The 21,377-nt window shown below is 52.4% G+C and overlaps 1 protein-coding gene across 10 annotated transcripts in view; it reads right to left on the minus strand.

The window, feature by feature from the left end:
• The window catches only part of ARHGEF7 (Rho guanine nucleotide exchange factor 7), a 168,541-nt gene that overhangs the window by 91,558 nt on the left and 55,606 nt on the right, over positions 1-21,377 (minus strand). For 9 of the 10 annotated variants that reach the window (XR_004485231.2, XM_049701281.1, XM_033435029.2 and 6 more), the window contains 3 exons: positions 18,675-18,805; positions 12,840-13,041; positions 1,068-1,156 (listed from right to left, as the gene is read on the minus strand). Coding sequence is in view for 9 of the 10 variants with exons in the window: in XM_049701281.1 (XP_049557238.1) it covers positions 1,068-1,156; positions 12,840-13,041; positions 18,675-18,805 (422 nt within the window). In the remaining variant the exon portion in view is untranslated. The remainder of the gene's footprint in view (positions 1-1,067; positions 1,157-12,839; positions 13,042-18,674; positions 18,806-21,377) is intronic. The other variant, XM_033435038.2, reaches the window with a different exon arrangement.

Below are 21,377 nucleotides of genomic sequence, written 5' to 3' on the forward strand. Positions count from 1 at the left end.
AATGAACGAGGGTCCCCAAGGCCAACTTGCGCTGCAAGATTTGGGGGCAAATGCGTAGGAGAGAGCTGAGCGCGCAGCCCCAGGTCACTGGTTCAGGTCTGCACGACTCTGCACCATCTCTTCATAAAAGCACCGGAGACGGAACGCTCGTGATGAAAGGGCTGCTGCCAGGAAACGCTCAGCAGGCGCTACTTTACTCCAGATCCTCAAAGGTCTCGTGGCGCAGATTTACATCTCCAATCGAGAAAATAAAGAAGACTGGGAGTGAGGAAAGGAATAACTAAGTAAGTGCACGCTTCCCACAGAATTCAAAACAGCTGTGTTTAGAAAGTTCACCTTGCTGGCTTATCACACCAGGTAGATATACACCGGCAACATAAAATCTACCCAAATCTAGACTATCATTTCCCATTTCCAGCAGATGGAACGGTTCAGGAAAAAGGAGGTTTGGATTAGATATTAGATTTAATGCCACAGGTACTTTTTAAGCTCACAAACTGCTCAAGTTTCAAAATGCAGCAAATTTTAGGATTCTGAAACCCTTGCCTTCACTATGTACAATGTCTAGACACTCTCCTCGAATTTCATGCTATTTGATATATATACACATATCAATCCCAGAAAAGACTACGTTAACATACAAAATGAACTAGAAACTGTATTGATCTGGAAAACTGACCGTCTACTCCCAATGGAGTATATGGCCTCTGACGTATAATGGCCTCTGACGCACATAAAACCTGTAAATCACATTACGCACCTTTTAGAATCCCAGTGTTGAAGAGCTGTAACCGCATGGGGAAATAATCACAACACCCAGTTACGCAATAAGAACAGGGTACTATTCCACACATTCATACAAAACTATAAGACTATTATAGAAACACGTAGAGGTCAGGAGGAAACAGAGCAGAATAGTAACGGTGGTTGTATCTGTGTGGCGGACGATACGTGATTTTTATATCCTTCCTCCCTCTCTAGGCAGTTTACCTACATTCTACACTGCTCAGTTTTAGAGACATTCAAAAAAACAAGTTATTCTTCAAAACTGTTTTGCGATTACTCACCACGTTGTAATAGCTTTTGTTAATGGCAGTTGTATCAAATCCTTTGGGAGGGCTCTTCAAGGCTCCAGATTTGGGTGACACGGGCTTTTCTGAAATAAAGACGTAGGGCAGGTTTACGGCTCCACCCTAGAGAGGACCACGCGCGGCAGCCCCGCACGACCCCAGCTTCTGGGCCCAAATGAGCCCCCAGTCCAACGGGCGGCGGGACAGAAGCCCATGCAGCCAGCAGGCCCCCAGCCCCATCTCCACCACACGGTCGGCTCCCTGAGCTCAGAGGCCCCCACAGCCGTGCCTCCAGCCCGTCCTCCTAGCCCAGGCTGAAAATCTGACAGATTATGCACCACTGCTGTCAACAAACAAAAAAGAACTAATCTATACGCTACACATGCAGCTCAGGCGTGCAGTACGGGTGAATTACTAGGCCCAGAGCATCAGAGACAACGTTGGCAGACACGTAACAATATTAACACATCAAGACCCACAGGCTGGACTGTATTTGGAGGGATCCAGGTCACTCAGGATGCAGAAGTCCCTCTAAACAAGGGCAACAGACAAGGAAGGAAAGCCACCCCACACAGGGCAACAAGGAAAAACCTTACTGCCTTCGGAGCCGCCACACCAGGGACGACAAGGAAAGCGGTCACGGCTACTGCAAGGATTCAAGCACTGAACATCACATGGCTTTCATCCAATTCAAGAGAGATTTATTCAGAATAGGTACTGAAGAAGCGCTTGCCAACTGATTCCTTGGCACTGTGTGTGTGTGTGTGTGTGTGTGTGTGTGTGTGTGTGTGTGTGTGCCACTGAGGTTCTGTGGGGCGGGTGTGTCTGTCACTGAGGTTCCGCGGGGTGCGTCTATCACTAGTTCTCCAAGGCTACATCAGAGTGGGGCTGGTGGGGAGGAAAGGAGAAACTGTGATGAGCACGGCCTGGGGGCCTCGGTCTGTACAACCCCCTTCCTCCCTTGCCCCCTCTGCAGGGTCCTGCTGTACACACGGCTGCCGGGGCCCCTCCGGCGTGTTAGGTAGAAGGATGCTGAACACACCTGTCCAGAATCTCTCTCTTTAGGCAGCATTTCCCTCCCACCCCACACACTCCTGAGCTCCGGGTCCCTAATTCCAACTGCTCAATAGCTCCATTATCTTCTCAGCAACAGAAACCCCAAAAATGCCCAAAGCAAAACGCACTGTCTCTAGCTGTGGGTCCCCCTCCTCCTACGGAGCTGTTTACCTAAATCTTCTTTCAATGCCTCACTGTAAGGGCTTTCCAAACAGCTGAAAATAACGAGCAAAACAGGTGTTATTCCTAGTTGAAAGAATTCTCTCTGCCCATGGGACGGAAGCAGAACTCCACAGAAAATAAACTACTTCTAAACCACGAGAAATACAAGGAGGAAAACCAATCTAGTCTAGCTAATACACTTTGCTTCCCAATCTTGTATCTGCAGCTAAGCATTTAACTGTGGAAGAAAAAACTACGACGTTTCCATCCGAAGAAAAAAATGCCTTTTCATCTTTAAAATCTGCAGTTTGGGGGAAGCATATGCGACGACAGTAAAGGGAGGTGGCTGAAGCCTCAATTACCGCCCCGGGGACCATACACAGCACGTGGAGGAAGACACACAGCAACACGGGTGCAGCAAGGTTAATTCACGAGAATGACCTGAATCTGCTTTAGATTTTTTAAACGCAAATAACTTGCCAACTGCCTCATTCTACTTAAACTTAAGACATACCTCACAACATCACGGTTAATAAAATTCAGTCGATTTACTATGAGAACTACAAGGAAGAAGCTTTTTCAAAAGCAAGCTTCAATCTACTAATATTCTATAAAAATAAGGGACAGGCAGAAGAGACCCAGACAAATCAAGGTTTAAGTCCAAAGAGGTTGTCTTTTCGCCCTCAGAAAAAGGAAGCACACAGTGTGCTGGTCGCTAAACGGAAACTTCTGGGCTGGGAGGCATCACGAACACACGCCCGAAGCCTTCAGTCCAGACGCTCAATGAGCTGTCACACGAAGGAGCCGCCAACACGCCCTCTGCAGAGGGTGCAACTGCCGCCGTGCCACCTGCGGGAGACCCGGGAGGGCAGCGCTGGCTGACGCTCCAGGCCCAGGCTCCAGGGACAGTCGTCCGTGGTGGCGGGGCGAGGAGAAGCGCAGGACCCCTGCGAGCCTCGGGTGGCCTCTAGCGCCTCCACCAGAGAAAACTTTGAAGTGTCAGTGCAACATAACAGAGGCCAAGTCATGGGCACGCATAACAGAGGAAAATGCACAGGAAACATATTAGAAAATACTCAGCCTTCCCACTATCCTAAGAAAAACAAGACATTGTTCTGGCCCATCCAATGGCTAAAACAGATTGCACTCGCTGGGACGAGGTGGGGGAGCCAGGAAGACAGCACAGCGCCACCTTCCAGGGCCGACGGACGCAACACGTGCCCCCCTTTCTCGCAATAAATGTTCAAAAACGCCGATAACAACAGAAGCTAAACACAGATGTGCTAAACGAAGAGGGGGATGGGGACCACCCCCACCAGGTGCCCCAAGTAAAGGAGGCCGCAAAGCACCGGCAGTGGTGGGAGCTGCCCTGGGGCCGGGCTGCAACCAGTGCTGTTACGGGACTGCCCCGTCCCACCGGGTGGAGCTCTGGTGACCCGCACGGCTAATGAAAGAAAGCCTAGAGACTTCTGTCCGCCGGCCAGAGAAGCAGCTAGGAAGTGTGCTGGCCACTCAGGGATGGGGGACACAGCCTGTGAGAAACCAAACCAAGGCTGACCCCGCCAAGCGTGCAGTCCAAGGCCACACCATCTCCTGCAGGACCACCAGGATTTGCCAAAGGCAAGAAAGCTCTCGGGGCCCGGAGGAAGCCAATGTCAGCCGTCTCCGTAGGCACTTCTGCAACCCAGGGTGCAGAGGTACCCACTGAACAGCCATCCATCAAAGAGCAATCCATAAATAGAGCACAAGCTCACGAAGAGTGAACCACCAAGGGAGTGTAAACAGAAAACATACTAGGGGACCAGTCCCCGAGATGCAGAAATTAACACGATAATCTAGGAGGCTGTACAGCAAATGTGCGTAAAATGCCTGGAAAGAAATCAGGACCATAATGAGTTAAAAAGGCATCATGAAAATGAAGAGCATCCGGAAAAGAATGAAACAACTTCTAGAAATGAATACGATGGTCACTAAAACGAAAATCTTGGTGGACAGGTAAACAGGGCAGTGAGGAGGGAACGGGGAAGGGAAAGATCTGAGGAATGGACTCCAAGTGTGGTCCAGTGAAGCAAAGAAACGAAAGCATGAAAAGCGGATTAAAAGCCACGGAAGGTAAAAGCTAACCGGATGTTCAGGAGACAACAAAGCAAACGAGCAGGCAGCGTGACTTTCCAGAAACGGCAAGTTCTCGCGTCCTGGGCTAGGGCAGCACGGCAGCCCTACACAGTCACCCCTCCACCCCCGGGGGGTGGCCCTGCCGCTGGCGATGCTTCCAGAGGCAAAGGCAGTCACACCCCGGCCACCTCAGGGCCCAGCTATCGTGGCTTTTCTTCCGCCTCTTTCTGGAAGGGTAAGGGCTCCCTCTCGTCATCCCTCATTTCCCTCTGCCTCTCCTGTCCGAAGGTTTCACAGCCCTGCCTTCTGCGCTGGTGGCGGCCCTCCCGCCAGGCTGTGTGCACTGACCCCTCGGAGCCCACGGGCGACGCTCAACCCTGAGGACAACTCCAACTCTGGCTCCCGCTTCTGAGTCCCCACTGTTTGTCACCCGGCCTGGAAACCATTCTCCCATCCCCGGTCAGGCTCCCCAGGGGTTAAGCCCCACGGTCACTGGTTTCTGTGCTGCCAGTTTCCTCAACCCTGTACTCCTTCCTATTGGCTTTCAACTGCTGAGCATCTTCCTGGTTCATTTAGCCATAATCTGTCCTTGTGGACTCTCCTGAACCTCGGTCTGAGCCTCTGTTACAGAGATCTCCAAGTGTGCACAGGAGTGGGGAGAACCCCACACACGTGTGCCCCTGCTGAGCCTGCACAGGTGCCAGCCCCCGGCTGCTCTCATACCCTCTTTCCTCCTGGAAGCCTCACAGCAAAGCCCACCAACACTTCCGTGTCCACCCTACTCAGAGGGTTCTCCTCTTAATAATTAAAATCCTAACATCAGGCACTTATCACACCTGACAAATTCCTAACAATTCCTTAATATTATCTGATGCAAGTCCATATTCAAACTTCCCGGTCGGTTACAACAAGGCTTTTGTAGCTGGCTTATCTGAATTAGGAACCAAATGAGATCTACACCGTGCATGGGGGCTGCTCTGCCCTAAGCCTTCTTTATCCTCTCAAAGCCCCTCCTCTCTTTACTTAACGCCAGCAGGGAGCACAGGGCACCGCCCCCTTCCCCATCACCCATGCTACCCAATTTTCTGTTCAGGGGACCTCAGGTGGGCTTCCTGATTTATGGGTAGACAGTCCGTTGTTTTTCACTGTTGTCCCCCAGTTCCCACAACAGTGGCCACTGAAGTAAATATCTGTTGAATGGACGTTGGCTGCGATTTTGGAACCAGTGCAATCGTTAAGAACCTTGGAGTATGAAAAACAGGACGCAAAGGTGGGAAAGGTCAAGGGCAAGTCCTCGTGTTACAAAGAGGGGCATCAAGACATGACTGTCAATGTCCGTGGACATGAAATAAACGGTATTAGTCAGCATTCCTGATAAAGGGAACCAACAGGAGACAGGGCAAGGGAGGACAAGTCAGAGAGAAAGTCTGCAGGACACAAATCAGGCAGAGAAGTCCCACCACACACAGAAGGGGCTGCGCGGAGAAGGCAGCTCATGGCGGGGGCCGGGGTCTCCCGGGGCGAGGGCCAGGAGAGGGGGAGGGGGGAGCAAGCGACCTCTGCCCGTCACCCCATCGGCTTTTCTGTCCCACGTGCTCTGTTTTCACATGCCTGGATTACTTTTAACGTAATATTTCACAAATAAAACTTTTTTTGAAAAGAGCATCTCTATTACTGAAGACTATGGACCCTGACCCCAAACTGCTACAGGACAGTTGACCCATGGGCGTGTCCTTGAACCAGGGGGTGTTAATCACGGTCACTGGGACGTGGCCACGCTCACAGAACACGCCCTGCAGTGCCCAGTAACATCGGTGTTCGTGTGAGCGTGCGTTTATTATGTTACTCTAGAGAGACACTCACTTCCACATTCCAGAACAAATTACCAACCCCCTAACCACAGGCCGCTCTGTACATATGTGAGGTTCCCCACATGCCCCAGAGGTGCCAGGCTTACATTTTATACTCTCCCCACCCAAAAAATGTGCATCAGGAAGAGAGAGCATGGAGAGGCACAGCCCCATCCCGGGTGCCTTCAGAAACACAGCATCACGTGCACCCGTGCACATGTGTGCATGCACACGCCCAAACCCATTCCACGCCAAAGAAGGGGGTGAGGGCAGAGGCTTTTCCCTGCCACACTAATGAAACAAGGTTCTGTGTCACCCCGTCCCTCTCCCTGCACAGGTTATATTTCTATCAAACACTGCTCTTTCACAGCCAGAGTAATAACTGCGTCCAAAATCCAGCTTGCATTTCATGTCACTTTAGTATGCCAAAAATAAACAGAAAATACTGGAAAATGAGAAACTTAGGAAATGGCAGTGTGAATGCTCATTAAACATCACGCTGCAAGTGAGAGTAGCAAGTGAGAGCCATTTAAGTTCCCACATCACTGCCAAGCACGGCTCATGACTCAGCGCCCCAAGCTCACCCGATCCTAAAGGAACACTTCCAAGAAGTGCCTTCACTGTTCGCTGACGAGAAAACTCAGCGCATCAGAAATGACCGCTTAACAGAAACCCGGTGCACGAGGTGCACACGTGAACCGGGACCTGGGAGCATCCCGAGCCCACGGGTGCCCCCAGCAGCAGCCCGGCCACGGCAGTGCTCACGTTCTAACCCACGGGAGACCCAGCGCGTCCGCGCTCCCGGAAGGAGGGCAGCAGCAGCGCCGCTCACTACAGAGCCGGCCTCCTGGCTGCTTTCCTTCCATCTCTCTCGAATTTAAGAAACTATCACGCGTGCGTGCAAAATACACATATACATCTGTGTGAATAAAATGAGTTTCACGTATTCAGGAAGAACATCCAGTGCGTTTGCAGCAAAACGTGAAGCATCCTCAGGCAGACTCTTGGAAGAGATCTGTCTTCAAGGAGGGAGTATTTCAAACAAGAAACCACACACAGGTCCAAGACACAAACACGCGGGGTGAAGCCTGACCAGAGCACTGCCACCTCCGGCCACAAGGGGGCAGGCGGCCGCGGCCGCGCACACGCCCCACCCGAGAAGCCGGACGGAGGCTGGACACTCGAGAACTCACCCGGAGACGTGCAGCCCAGGGGATATCACGGAGAAGTAATCTCAGCTTTGTTTATTCGATAGAAATATTAGTAAATCAAATCAAAATTTAACGCAGAAGAGACACTCACTGTTTAAAGGAAGTCGCTGTTTGTCTTTCGTAAGGAAATGACCCTGACATGATGGCCAGTTAGAGAAGTCTGTATGTTGGGACCTGGCACATTTTCTTTACAGAAAATTAAGCATTAATGACACTGTGAATTACAACACTTATGCTAAACTTGCCCTTTCAAAAAGGAAACCTATTCCAAAATCAAAAAGCCACATTAATTACTAAAAAAAAATGCAATACAGAAATGTTACTGTGATCCTAGAGTTTCACTCTCAACTGTTACAGAGTGATACGGTAAAAACATGGTTTCACGTCTTTCCTTCTCAAATGCCCACGTTTAAAATCAGACGGGGACAGCTTTCCTTAGAATATACTGGAGAGTAACCTGAGGACACCCGGGATAGAAACTTACCAAAAGAGGTTATTCCTTTGGTTCAACAGTCAAATAAAGAATACTCAGCATTAACAGATCACCAATTTAAGCAAATATGTTATTCCCTATTATTTTAAAAAACAAACAGGAAAAAAAGGAAAGTTTTCAAAGTTACTTGGGTCTCAGTTTGGTATGAAAACTAGGGATTCCATGTGACCCCTGCAAACAGCCCTTGGACAACAATGCAGTTACGCACATACGATGAAAAGGGGTCTCTCTCTCTCTCCCTCTCTCTCACACACATACACACACACACAGAAACACAGGATTAAGACACAGAAATAGGAATTTTAGGCAGAACAAAGTGATGCAGTCACTCCTGATGCAGGTAAACACTCATAAACATGCAATGGCTGGTTCTCCTTAGAGCCACATCTGCCCCCCTCGCCACCCCCGGCTCTCAGCCCCAAAACCCCCCTCCAAAAGTGGGGCTGAGAGCAGAACACTCATGCCAGGCTGCTAGATGCTCAGAGGCCAACAGCTGTGACAACCCGCCACCACAAATGGCACTGACCACACTCACACATCCACCTGAAAACAATAGACGACACTGACCATACTCTCATCCACCTGAAAACAACCCTCTGGGACTATCTTTGCAGTGTAATTTTCAAAGGTTAACTTTGGAGAAATACCTGAAAAGGAAAAATTCATTTGCACTCTTACTATGGTGACTCAAAATCAGACCAGAATTCCCATTTAAATGAGCTGTGCACAGCAAAATTCAAGAGGCACAGATTCAACAGACGTCTGCACAATCAGCAAGTTCCACTCTTTATGGCGTGCCCCACCACCAGCTCCGTGACCCCGAGGACGTGCCCACCACCAGCTCCGTGACCCCGAGGACGTGCCCATCACCAGCTCCGTGACCCTGAGGACGTGCCCATCACCAGCTCCGTGACCCCGAGGACGTGCCCACAACCAGCTCCGTGACCCCCTGAGGACGTGCCCATCACCAGCTCCGTGACCCCCTGAGGACGTGCCCACCACCAGCTCCGTGACCCCGAGGACGTGCCCATCACCAGCTCCGTGACCCCCTGAGGACGTGCCCATCACCAGCTCCGTGACCCCCTGAGGACGTGCCCATCACCAGCTCCGTGACCCCGAGGACGTGCCCATCACCAGCTCCGTGACCCCCTGAGGACGTGCCCCACCACCAGCTCCGTGACCCCCTGAGGACGTGCCCATCACCAGCTCCGTGACCCCGAGGACGTGCCCATCACCAGCTCCGTGACCCCCTGAGGACGTGCCGATCACCAGCTCCGTGACCCCCTGAGGACGTGCCCATCACCAGCTCCGTGACCCCCTGAGGACGTGCCCATCACCAGCTCCGTGACCCCCTGAGGACGTGCCCATCACCAGCTCCGTGACCCCCTGAGGACGTGCCCATCACCAGCTCTGTGACCCCCTGAGGATGTGCCCACCACCAGCTCTGTGACCTCCTGAGGACGTGCCCACCACCAGCTCTGTGACCCCGAGGACGTGCCCACCACCAGTTCTGTGACCCCTGAGGACGTGCCCACCACCAGCTCTGTGACCCCTGATGACGTGCCCACCACCAGCTCTGTGACCCCTGAGGACATGTGTACCCTATGCCCTGAATATCCCAACAGTACTTATCCTCTGGAGTTGTGGTGAGGACTGAAGTCACAGATGAAAAGCACTTTCTACAGGAACCAGAACATAAAAACTTGGCTATTATTGCTAACTGTGTTATTATGATAATGAAAATACACTGCTTTTATTATCAACAATAGAACGATATCAACTATAGAAAAAGAGCAACAATGAGATACCACTTTACACCCATTAGGATGGCCATTATCAAAAAAACAAAACAAAACAGAAAACAACAAGCGTCAGCAAAGATGTGGAGAAATAGGAATCCCCGTGCATTGCTGATGGGAATGTGAAATGGTGTAGCTGCTGTGGAAGCAGCACAGCAGTTCCTCAAAAACCGAACATAGTCACTGTATGAGCCAGCAATTCCACTCCTAGGAATATACCCAGGAGAACTGAAAGGACTCAGGACAGACATCTGTACAGCCATGTTCACGGCAACATTATTCACAAGAGCCAAAAGCTAGAAACAACCCAAAAGTCTAGGAACAGAAGAATGGATAAATAAAATTCGGGTGTGAAATAAAAACACGTACACATATGTACTGGTCTCTGCCCCCGGTTCCTGGCACGAGGCTCCTGAAGCCCTCGGAACTCCTGACGAGGCCGCTGGGAGCATCTTCTGTTCTAACACTGGGTCTCTGACCCTGTTCCTGACACACAGTCCCTAAACCCCCTGGAGTTTCCTGGGTGACAGGGGCGTCCTTTGTTCTCATGAGGCGACTCCAGGGGGGCTTCTGGGTGGCTCCTGGTCACCACAACGACCAAGCCGTGATTAGAAGCTCGGAGCTTCCAGCCCCGCTCCATTCTCGGGAAGGCAAGAGGGCTGGAGACTGAGTTAACCATCAGTCATGCCTCTGTGATGAAACCTCCGTAAAATCCCAACAGCGTGGGGTTCAGAGAGCTTCCAGGTCGGGGAACACACCTACGTGCCAGGAAGGTGGCACCCCAACTCCACGGGGACAGAATCTCCCGCGCCTGGGACCCTTCTGGGCCTCGCCCCCTGTGCCTCTTCATCCGGCTGTTCATCTGTGTCCTCTCCTCCGGGATAAACCAGGAAACCTGAGGAGCGCTCCCCCCGAGTTCTGTGAGCCCTTCCAGCAAATTATCAAACTCTAGGAGAGGGTCACAGGAACCCCGATTTACAGCCAGTTGGTCAGAAGCCCAGGTGACAACCTGGGGCTGGTGGCGTATGAAGTGGGGTCAGTCTTGTGGGCCTGAGCCGTCAACCTCTGTGACACTGACCCCAGGCAGATGGCTATCAGAACTGAACTGAACTGCAGGACACCTAGCTGGTGTGATCCAGTGGCGTGATGTGTGGAAAGCCCACACACTGGTGTAAGAAGTGCTCCAAGTGTGGCGGCAGTGTGAGAACAGAGGAGAAACACAGAGGTGTGAGGGTTTATCAGTGGCATAACCGTACAAGGGCATATTATTCAGCCTTAAAAAGGAGTGAAATTCTGACACACACACTACAACACAGGTGAACCCAGAAGACATGCTGAGTGAAATAAGCCTGTCACAAAAGGACAAATCATGTATGATTCCCCTAACATGAGGCTCTTAGGAGTCAAACGTCAGTCGAGACAGAGTCGCAAGGGGACTGCCAGGGGCTCAGGGGAGACAGGGATTGTTTGATGGGTTGAGAATCTGGGAAGATGAGGACGCTCTGAGACGGATGGTGGTGGTGGCTGCACAACAGTGTGAACGTACTTAGTGCCACTACACTGTACCCGTAAACATTTTTTTTAAACGGTTAAAACGGTCAATTTTACATTATGGTCAATTTTACTACAATCTAAAAAAGACAGAAGAAGCACGTGTTATTCCCCCCCAAAATCCAACACCGAAACCTTTACCAATCAGGGCTGCAGGCTGCCTTATTAAAATACTTCTGGTTTGGCGTCACTGCTAGGAAAATACTCGTTTTATCAAAACTGTCACGTTCACTTTTAGACAGCTCTTCTTCTTGCTACCTCAAAAAGTCAAAGAGCAGCAATTAGTGCTCCCCGGGCTCCTGCTCTGTGCCACCAGGCCCGCACCACAGGCTGCACCAACGCGCACGAGGGAGCCCCGCTGACCCCACGAGGGAGCGCCGTCCCCGCACCCTAACCTGAAACGCCCGTGGGCCCTGGGGCTCCTCCCCACGCGGAGCCGCTCCCATCACACTCCTTCCACGCGGCCCTACCCGCACCGCAGACCACCACCACTCTCCCCAGGCAGAAGCAGAACACCGCAGCACACAGCAAGGCCTTTCCAGACAATGGACGACATGCAAGTCAAGTCACAGCAGACTCGGCCTGCAAATCCCTCCCCACCTCTGCGTCTCCGGCCACCCACTCTTCCCTTTAAGACGCTGGTTCTGAAATCTCACTCAACAGAGCGCCTACACCCCAGCTCCATATGAATACAAACATATACACATACACACATGAACCCATGAAGGCAAGGACTACATGACTGCACTGATAAAACCAGCAGTCTCTATCGATAAATGAACGCTGCTTCAGGGAACGAGGGACTACTGGGCAGACGTGCTCGGGAGGCCTGCCATTCCCCCCCGTGACGCCACGCAGGACAGCACCACACACACACACGCAGAGGCCATGCGCCTGAACTTCCACACCCATACCGGAGTGACACAAATCACAGATCCCAGGCCGCAGAGAGAACCGCGATTCCACGACGTGAATCTAAGCAGAAATGAAAACAGTGCCAGTACCACTCACTATTCCCTTTCAAAACAAGATAAGCATCTGAGTGATTTTTTAAATTCAGTAATGTTAAGCAATTGCAGAAAACCTAAGGAAAGCGATGCATTTTAAAATGCTATTATGAGCACAAAGAAAAGGACAGAAATTACTTAACTGTACATGACGGGCAAAAGCACCCACAGCAAGAAACCCACCACAGCAAGAAGCCGCCACAGCCTGCGGGACAGAGCCAGCTCTCAGTCCTGACAGCAGCCCTACAAAGGGCGATAAGGTTTACCTTATGTAAAAGCGTAACCACAAAAATAAACCCCAACAGATCTGAGATGTTTCTCCTTACAAAGGGAAAATAACAGAGTAAGCCTCTATTTTATAGTGCTGATGTCGCAACGGAATGAAGAGCTAGCCTGTGACCGTGCAGCCCTTTCCCCAGCGCGGGGGCAAACACCACTCCCCCTCGCAGAAAGGACACGGGAGACTGGTCCCGCCCAGGACAGGGGGCACGTGCCCTGCCTCCTGCTCCCCCACCGGCCACTCACCGCTGGGCTTGATCTCGCGCACGTAGTTGCTGGGGAACCAGCCGGTCCTGCCGCTGTGCGTGCCCTCCCACCAGCCCCCTTCCTCCACCCGCGTGACGTGGATGACGTCGCCTTTCGCAAAGGACAGCTCGTCTTCATTCGTCTGCTGGAAGTTAAACTTGGCTCTTACGACCAGCTGATTGTTGCTATTATCCGTCATGTCCTAAAAAGGGGAGAAGGGAGGAGACGTCATGAAGGACACACATTCTACACTGTGATGACACGAACAGATTTCGCTTGGACAGACAGGGCGTAACCACCCCGTTCATGTGGCAGAGGAGCGCTGGACACACCAAAGTCCCCACGGCCCTGTCCACTGCCCCAGGTCCAGTCCCGGAGGAAACCCTCAATGGCTGCAAAGGTCTTATTCCTGCCAGTGTGGTGCCTACATGAGCAGAGACACACTTTCACACACATTTACACGCTACACACTTCTCTACAGTTTGCAACAAGTTAATACACTGTGAGCATTTTCCTAGCAGTCCTTAATTACTTCAGTCTTAACTAACTGCTTAATATTACACTGTACGGCAGTGCCATTAGTTACTTAACCAAGTCTTCACTACTAGACTTGAGACCATGTCTAGTTGCTTTCTACTGCAAAACAAGGCTGCATCAGAACTGTCTGCACATGTCTTTGCACACGCCTGTAAATGAGCCGATACGTTAAATTCAGGTCAGAGAACACGGATGACACATTTTAAATCTTAACACCCATTGCTAAGTTGCCCTCCAAAAAGGTCCCAGACATTCCCGCCAGCAGCGTCTAAGACGTCTGACTGCTTCAAACACTCACCGACACTGGATACTGCCAAACCGACAGGAAGAAAGGGTACCTCATTTTAACCTGCATCTTTCTCAGAGATTAAGCCTAACTGCAGATCTCTGAAAAGTGGGCAGAGGAAGGCAGACTGGCTGGAATGTCTGCCTCCATCTATCCCAGACCGGGTGCTGGGGAGGCCTGCAACCTGGAACTGCCAACGGAAGTCGACAAACAAAAATCCCCAAGCAGAGTCTGCTCTCCTGGCCAAAGCGGCGGGAAAGGGACAGCACATGGGCCGCTCAGCCAGCACGCGGGTGTCCAAGGGGACCAGGCAGGACGTCCCGTGGCCCACCAAGCCCCAGAGCTCCTCCAGCACCAGTGACATCAGCCAAGATGAGGCTGGGAGTCCAGCGTCCAGTCCCCCCAGGTGGCAGCAGGCAGCCCCATATGCCCACACAGGTGTCCCCTGCCCTCCACCCAGCCTCGTGGGGGGAGCCAGGCCCAGCGTCTCCCCGACCCCCCTCCAGCAGCACTGTCAGGGGTCCAAGAGAAACCCCAGTGACACCAGGTCAATGAATCTGACCCGACACCACAGCAAGGAAACCAAGCTGTCCCCAGAACCACGGTCTACCACCCTCAGCCAGGACCGCCACACAAAACCCCATCAGCCAGGGCTGCAGCCGCAGACGCAAGATCTCAGCAGGATCCAGCATCTTCCAACACACTCTCCCAAGTGTGTAGGATAGAACTGAAGACACCCCTTATTCCAAGAACAAGGAAAATCGGAGCCTGACTGAGAAAAGACATGGATCCCAACACTAAGATGAAGCTCTCTCAAAACAGACAAAATAGAAAATCCCAGAAATGAAACAGAACTTACAAAATCTACTCAAACTGACAGAGTGAAAAAAAATTGAGAGCCCCAGGGACTTGGGGGAAATGACAAAGATCTAAGATTGGAACCATCGAAGTCTTGGAGGAGAAAGGACAGAGTTGAAAAGGAGTCTAAGAAATACGGCTAAAAATGTCCCAAATGTGACAAAAGACACAAACACACAGGGTCAAGAAGCTGAGTGAACCCCACACAGGACACACCTAAAGAAATCTGGACCAAGTCACACTGTAACTAAACTGCAGAAAACTAAAGACAAAAAAACTTTCGTCTCAGGATGAAAAAGACGTCTGCGGATATGCAAGATCTGAACAACTTTACCTCCCCTGCACCCTTGCTCAAGAAGTTAGTATAAGATGCACTCCTCCAAAACAGGGAATTAACCACGAAAAAAGTGAAGACACAGAAAGACATGGAGGAAGTCGACTCGGGTCAAAGGAGTCTGCAGGTGATGAGGGAAGCACAGAGGCGGCAGCTGGCACGTCCTGGCTGCAACCAAGAGACAGAAGACTTCACCAACGGCCCCCAGGAAGAGGAAACTGAAAAACCCTAACACGTCTGAATGCGCAGACAAGATTCCTTCAAGAAAGGCCACAGACCAGACTATAATCTGCACAAGGTGCACAGAAAACTAAAGAGGCAACAGAAGGTCATCAGGAAAGCACAGTCCCAGCACACGGTGGCCCCACTGTGAGTCTGGGTCATGATGGTGTTGCACTAACACCCACCCAACGAAGCCACTAGAGGACTCAGCCACGGGGAAGGGAGGCCCGGAAGCACCCGTGAAGCTAAGGCCCAGGGGAAGTGGAAGAGCCCTGATGCCCCCTGCCACTGTGGGACGTCCACAGTGGCAACACTGTGTTATTTTAAAAAAAAAACCCAAACCAACCTTTATATAAGGCATTTTATTTAGAGAGACACAGAGAAAACATGGGAAGCGGTTGTGTCTCTACTGATTGTTTCCTAATAGCAAGTCTTGCAGAGTTACCTGAGTCTTTAAACTAGGTTCATGTATCACTAAGCAAGATGAAAAAGATAAAGCACAAACACAGTGCTCAGGCAGAACGTCAAGAAGAGGAGCTGATAGAATGCCTAAAATAGTTCATGTGTGTTTATCTATTTATGTGTTTATACGTTAACTGCTATAAATCATGTTTATTTAATAATTCAAATTAATACATTAAATATCTAACGGATTAAACATTTAATGCATACTTCACATTTAATACTTAGAATATTCGATAAAGCAATCTCTCATCCACATTTGGCAGGAAGCCTCTGGCTGACCACTGTCCCCTCAAACGCGGGGTGGCAGGGGCACCTGAGCGGTGAGGGCCAGACAGGGCTCACGTCACAGCCGGGACACAGCACACACACGCTGTCCTCACTCTGCTCAGAGAAACATGACCCGCTCATACACTGTGTCAGGTTCTCTCTCTCTGCAGACCACTGTCATCACTCATCAGCCGTCTACTCTGATCTCCATGACATTCTCCTTTTTGTGACTTCCCCTGGCTTTGCAGAGCCGATTCGGGTGACAAATTCCAATAACGAACATGACACGTAACAAACACAGGTGCAGAGCAGGCCCCTAAGGAGGTCAAACTGCCCTGGGAGCCCTGCTGCCGGCCTGTCTGTCCCCCTACTGCTGGGCGCACACCGGGCGGCATCCAGGTGGCACACGGGGCTCTCATCAGGACGCTGCCGAGGCGGTGACCTACACTCTCCCTACAGCTGCAGGCCAGGCAAACACCAGGGACGCCTTCCCCACCTCAGAAAGGGACACTCCACTAAGCACAGGACAGGGTGACGTCTGCACAGGGCCAGGCGGCCAGGCTGGACCCCTTCATTCTGACGCCACAGGTTCCCAGCCGTGGAGCACGGCCTACACTCAAGGATGGGCTCTAGGAGCGCTGTGAGCGGGCGCGAGCCCAGGCGGGGTGAGGACCACGCACCAGGCAGACAGCCCAGCCCTCCGCACGGGGGGCTACCGCCACCGCTGCTGCTGCCCTGGGAGGCTGGAAAGGGCGTATTCAGTCACTAGCTTACCGCTTCAGCTCTTTTCCTCTCTTTTCTAAAAGCTCCCCTGAAACGAGGGGTGGAGAAATCATTATTCCCTTTTTTTTTTAAAATAAATTTATTTATTTTATTCTTGGCTGCGTTGGGTCTTCGTTGCTGCGCGTGGGCTTTCTCTAGTTGCGGCGAGCGGGCGCTGCTCTTCGTTGTGGTGCGTGGGCTTTCTCACTGCGGTGGCTTCTCTTGTTGAGGAGCACGGGCTCTAGGCGCGCGGGCTTCAGTACTTCTGGCACGTGGGCTCAGTAGTTGTGGCTCGCGGGCTCTAGAGTGCAGGCTCAGTAGTTGTGGCGCACGGGCTCAGTCGCTCCGCGGCATGTGGGATCTTCCTGGACCAGGGCTCGAACCCGTGTCCCCTGCAGTGGCAGGCGGATTCCTAACTACTGTGCCGCCAGGGAAGTCCGAAATCGTTATTCTTACCTAGCAGGTCAAGAGGAGTCTCACCGCATTCGCCTCGTGAGTGGCTCACCGGGTCCACGGCACAGGCAAGGTGGCTGGGGCTTTTTAGTTCTGATGTAACTTGAACTTTCTCTTGCTAATGAAACACCAATGCTATACTTACCGTGATCTCAGCAACATTCATCGCAACAGAACATTTAACTTTACCTTACTAAAATTATTCCTTTGCAATCCAGTCCTCATTTACTCAAAAACAAAACAAACAAAAAAACCGACAACTGCCACAAGCGAATGGGTCAGACAGCAAAGGTTTCTTTATCCAAAGCTTGGTTTTTCTTGCATTTTCCTTGCATATTTCATAGAGCTAATTGAAACTACTTTTCAAGTGGCCTGGGCATCTTCCCTTGCTTTGGACCACGGAGCTTGCAATGGGACCCTGTAAGTCCGTCCAGCCTCACGGGGTGGCCATGAGGGTCACATGAGTCAGTCCAGGTGAGACACGGAACCAGCCAGAGCTGGCACAGAGAAAAAACGCTCAGGTGTGTTGTGTTGTTCACAAGGCCTGAAACAGGGCAATGGGACTTCTCAGAGAGGAAGAACAGTCACAGACACACAGCATGGAGAGTTAGTTCGAGTTCAAAAAGTTCAAAACCACATAAAAATTATATCCCTTCTACAGCTCTGTTTTTACCGCTGCTTCGTGACCAAACTCAAATTAACTTCTCTCTACAACACACAGCTCCAACGAGGTTAACTTCCGTTTCCGAGGATCACACCAGCTTACTGGGCAACACTGTCTTGTGGTAAAGTAGAGAGCGGTGGTCTCTGAAGACTCCAGGGGGGTCGGTTCTCTTCAGACTCACAGGACGAGCTCCCTGATTCTCTAACATACAATAATTTACTAAAGTGTCGCATGAAGCGAAGTCACAGCACCGGCTGATCGAGCTGAGGACCAGGCCACCATCCGGTCCAGAGCGGGCTCGGCTGTTCGGCAGGTGGACACGCGCCCTGGCTGGCAGATGGGGCGGCCCCTCCCCACGGTCTCCGCTCGGCCCTGTACTTCACCTTCTCAGGTCCTCATTTCCAAGCCTGTGCTCGCAGCCTGTCTCCTGACGATTTACAAATGGGTTTTCCTCACTTTCCAGGAGGACTGTTCATCTCAGGTGGCTTCCCCACCTCACCAGCACCGTTATAAGAGAGTCCCTCCTTCACAAGCTGCATCCTGACTCAGTAGGGTGCTGTCACGCTTTCATAAAGAGAAAAAAACCCTCTAGGTTCTTCGGCTTCCAGCCATTTCTTCATCATCTAAGTACTAGGTATGGATTTCTTATTCCCAAACTTCCGTACCTTTGTGCAGAGTAGATAAGAAAATATGATGCAAGTGACCAGGAAAACATTTTAAAGGTCACATCCCTCCAGATAAACAGGTCTATATCTTAAAATAGAGCGCCCCAAATACACAGATTTCTTAGAAGCCGTCATGAAGCACGACACGCGGATAATCTGGTGATGGGCAAACGTCAGACCCGAGAATAGGAGCAACGGCAGCAAAGGCAAACCACCCTCTGGCTGAGCAACTCCCCGGAGGCCCGTGTGTCCTTCCAGACACGCTGCACACGCCCGGCTCCCCAACACACTCCCATTCTCAGGGACCAACTCTCACACTTACCAAACTCCGATACTGGCCCTGGAACAATTTTGAAGTCCGACCGTGCGAAGGCTGGGGTCCCAGGGAGTCAAAAGACTTGATCCGGTGAGAGGAGGGCCGGGCACACACGGAGTCACTTCCCAGGCCGATGTCTGCAAGGTCGTCACAGGGGAGAGAGCGAGCTGAGTCCCCTGACACTGCGCCCACACCCCGCACCGGGCTCCGAGGGTCAGGGGGCCACCCGCGCAGGAGACCAGGAGCAGAGTCCCCGCCACGGGACCGAACGACCGCACGCGCCCCAGGCACCTTCCCGGGAAGGTGAACAGAACTATTTAGCAGTCCTTCTCCAGCTAAGTTCCGAGTTTACAACGTGTTTTGTAACTGTTTTCAGTACTTTCCCCTCACCTGGAAACAAGAAGCCCCTCACACTCGACTCCTGAGCAGACAGACTCCCCCCGCGTCCCCCCCGCACGCCCACTCCTCCAGGATCGCTCTTCGCGCAGTGGGCGAGCCGCAAGCCTGATCGTGCCAGAGACGGAAAAGACTCTCTTACTTGAAACAAACAGAACCCCCTGGCACTTTCCGTCCAGAAAGGCCCTTCTGAGGATGATGCCCTCGGCACGACGGCAGGCGCACTTCACTCACCTCACAAGGCTGTGAAAGGACGAGAGACCACACAGCACTAACGGCTCAGATCTCTCTCTGGAGTCGCTGCAAGATCGCACACCCCACTCAGGCCACCAGCACGTAAATGTCAGCAGCCCACTTCGCAGAAGCGATGTGATTTTTTTAAAATGAGGCCACGAGAGAGTTTTCTAGGGAAATCACTGTTTTGACATGCACGCGCCTAGCAATTTCCTACAGCTATGTGGGGGGCCTTCTATAAAAATGTCCTGAAACTGGGGGTCTCCAGGTCCTCTTTCTCTGGCAGATCCCTTTGGATTGGCTTACACAGCGTCTTATGACATTCTGAATTAGGTACCAACAACTGGAAGTCTGGGGACTCCCCAGGGAAACCGGCATTCCCAGCTGTTCTTGAAGCACCGGGGCTCTGGCGTCTCTGGCTCTGCGCTCCCTGACTGACCCAGAGCTGAGCAGGGCCCACGCGGGCAGAGCAACCGCTGCCCTCTGCCCCCCTCGCTCCTCCATGCTGCCTGCCGGGCTCCACGGACCTGGCGTCCGGAACCCCTGTCCTAAAACCACCTTGACGTCTCGGTGTGGAAGCCCCTCCAATTCTCAGGCCCTGCTCAGTGCTGGCAGTAAGGGCCAGTGTTTGCTCCCGCCGTGTGGCAGAGGCCTGGCAACTGCGAGCACAAACAGCGCCCAGAGGACAGGCGTGAAGAAGCTGCCCCAGTGGCCGCCTGCCGTACCCAGGGAGTGTTTAGGATCCCTTCCTTCCCCACCTCCAATCTCTCCTCTGTCCAAGTAAAAGGCAAGTATTCCTCCACAAGCCTGGAGAACACGAAGGGTCTCCCTGAAGTGCCGGAAGCAGAGGAAAGACAGTGACGGGCTACCCCAACAACGACCCTGGAGTCAGCAGGTGCACCTATCTTACACTTGCGTCAGCCCCTACAGCCGACGGCTGAAAAGGCACCGTCACCTCCTTCACGCTGACTTCAGAAACACAAATGAAGAGCAGCAGCCAACAAACACAGAAGCAGAAAGTTCTCTTCACCTGAGAAGGCTCAGTCCTCTTGTTTAAAAGCTGAAGAGAGAAGTACCAGGTTTATTTCAGAACTTCCAAACAGGTCTTCGTAAAGAACAGCGCTAGATGCTCTGCGTCCAGGGTATATCCAATGATGTCAAGAACACACGAGAAACACTTCTGCATCAGATGGGGGTGGGAACGATGGTAACACATGCCCGGATGATACAGCTCCCGGCCTGTGTCCATGCTTCCCATGGCCTGCGGGGCTCCGCCTCGATCACCGAGGGTCTCGCGGCCCGGTGGACGGAGCAAAGCCGCCCTCGTCGCTCCCCCTCTCCTTCCGACCCACCGGAACTTACACACCCAGAGCGAGAGCAAACCTGCCGTCTCCCACCCGCGGCCTCACACGTGGGGACTGTGTCTACCAAAGCCGCTCTCGCCCCAGCTGCCAGAGAGCGAGCCCAGCGGAGGGCAGTGAGTGTCAAACTGCGGCCCAGACGCCGGCAAAGTGCTGCAGGCGGGCCGGGGCCGGGGAGGCGCCCGCGCTGCACCCGCCGCCTGCACGCACTCCTCCCCTGTGAAGCCCACTCATCGACTGCCAACGCTCCGACCGCGGCAGGCCGGCTCCTTTACTATCTGTCTGCTCACGTTAGGTCTATCGCTTCTCCCCGGAGGGATCGAAGAGGCAGCACGAGCTTGACAAAACGCCACAAGCCCCCTGTCTGGAGGGTGCGATGGCTGCATGTCCTTATGTCCGCCTTGATGCCCCCACTTCTCCGCCCCCTCTCGCTCTCCTCCTGGACTTGGACCCTCACGCTTTCCTACACTCGCTCACCTGGGTCCTAATTTAGCGTGTCCTCAGGTGCTGTCACCTCAACAGCCCAAGACATTCTCAACTTCAAGCCCGAAGTCAAGCTATGAAAAGGGAAGCCCTGCCCGGGACGGCGGGCAGCACAGGCTGCTCTGGGTGCACGTCCGCAAGCGCAGACAGCGGGGCAGCGCCCAGACAGCCCTCCCAGCAAACGAGTGGCGTGAGGGGCCCCGGAAGCGGTTCCTGCAGCCCCGAGCATTCCAAC

The sequence above is a fragment of the Orcinus orca genome, chromosome 18, assembly GCF_937001465.1.
Source record: "Orcinus orca chromosome 18, mOrcOrc1.1, whole genome shotgun sequence".
Taxonomy (NCBI): Eukaryota; Metazoa; Chordata; class Mammalia; order Artiodactyla; family Delphinidae; genus Orcinus; species Orcinus orca.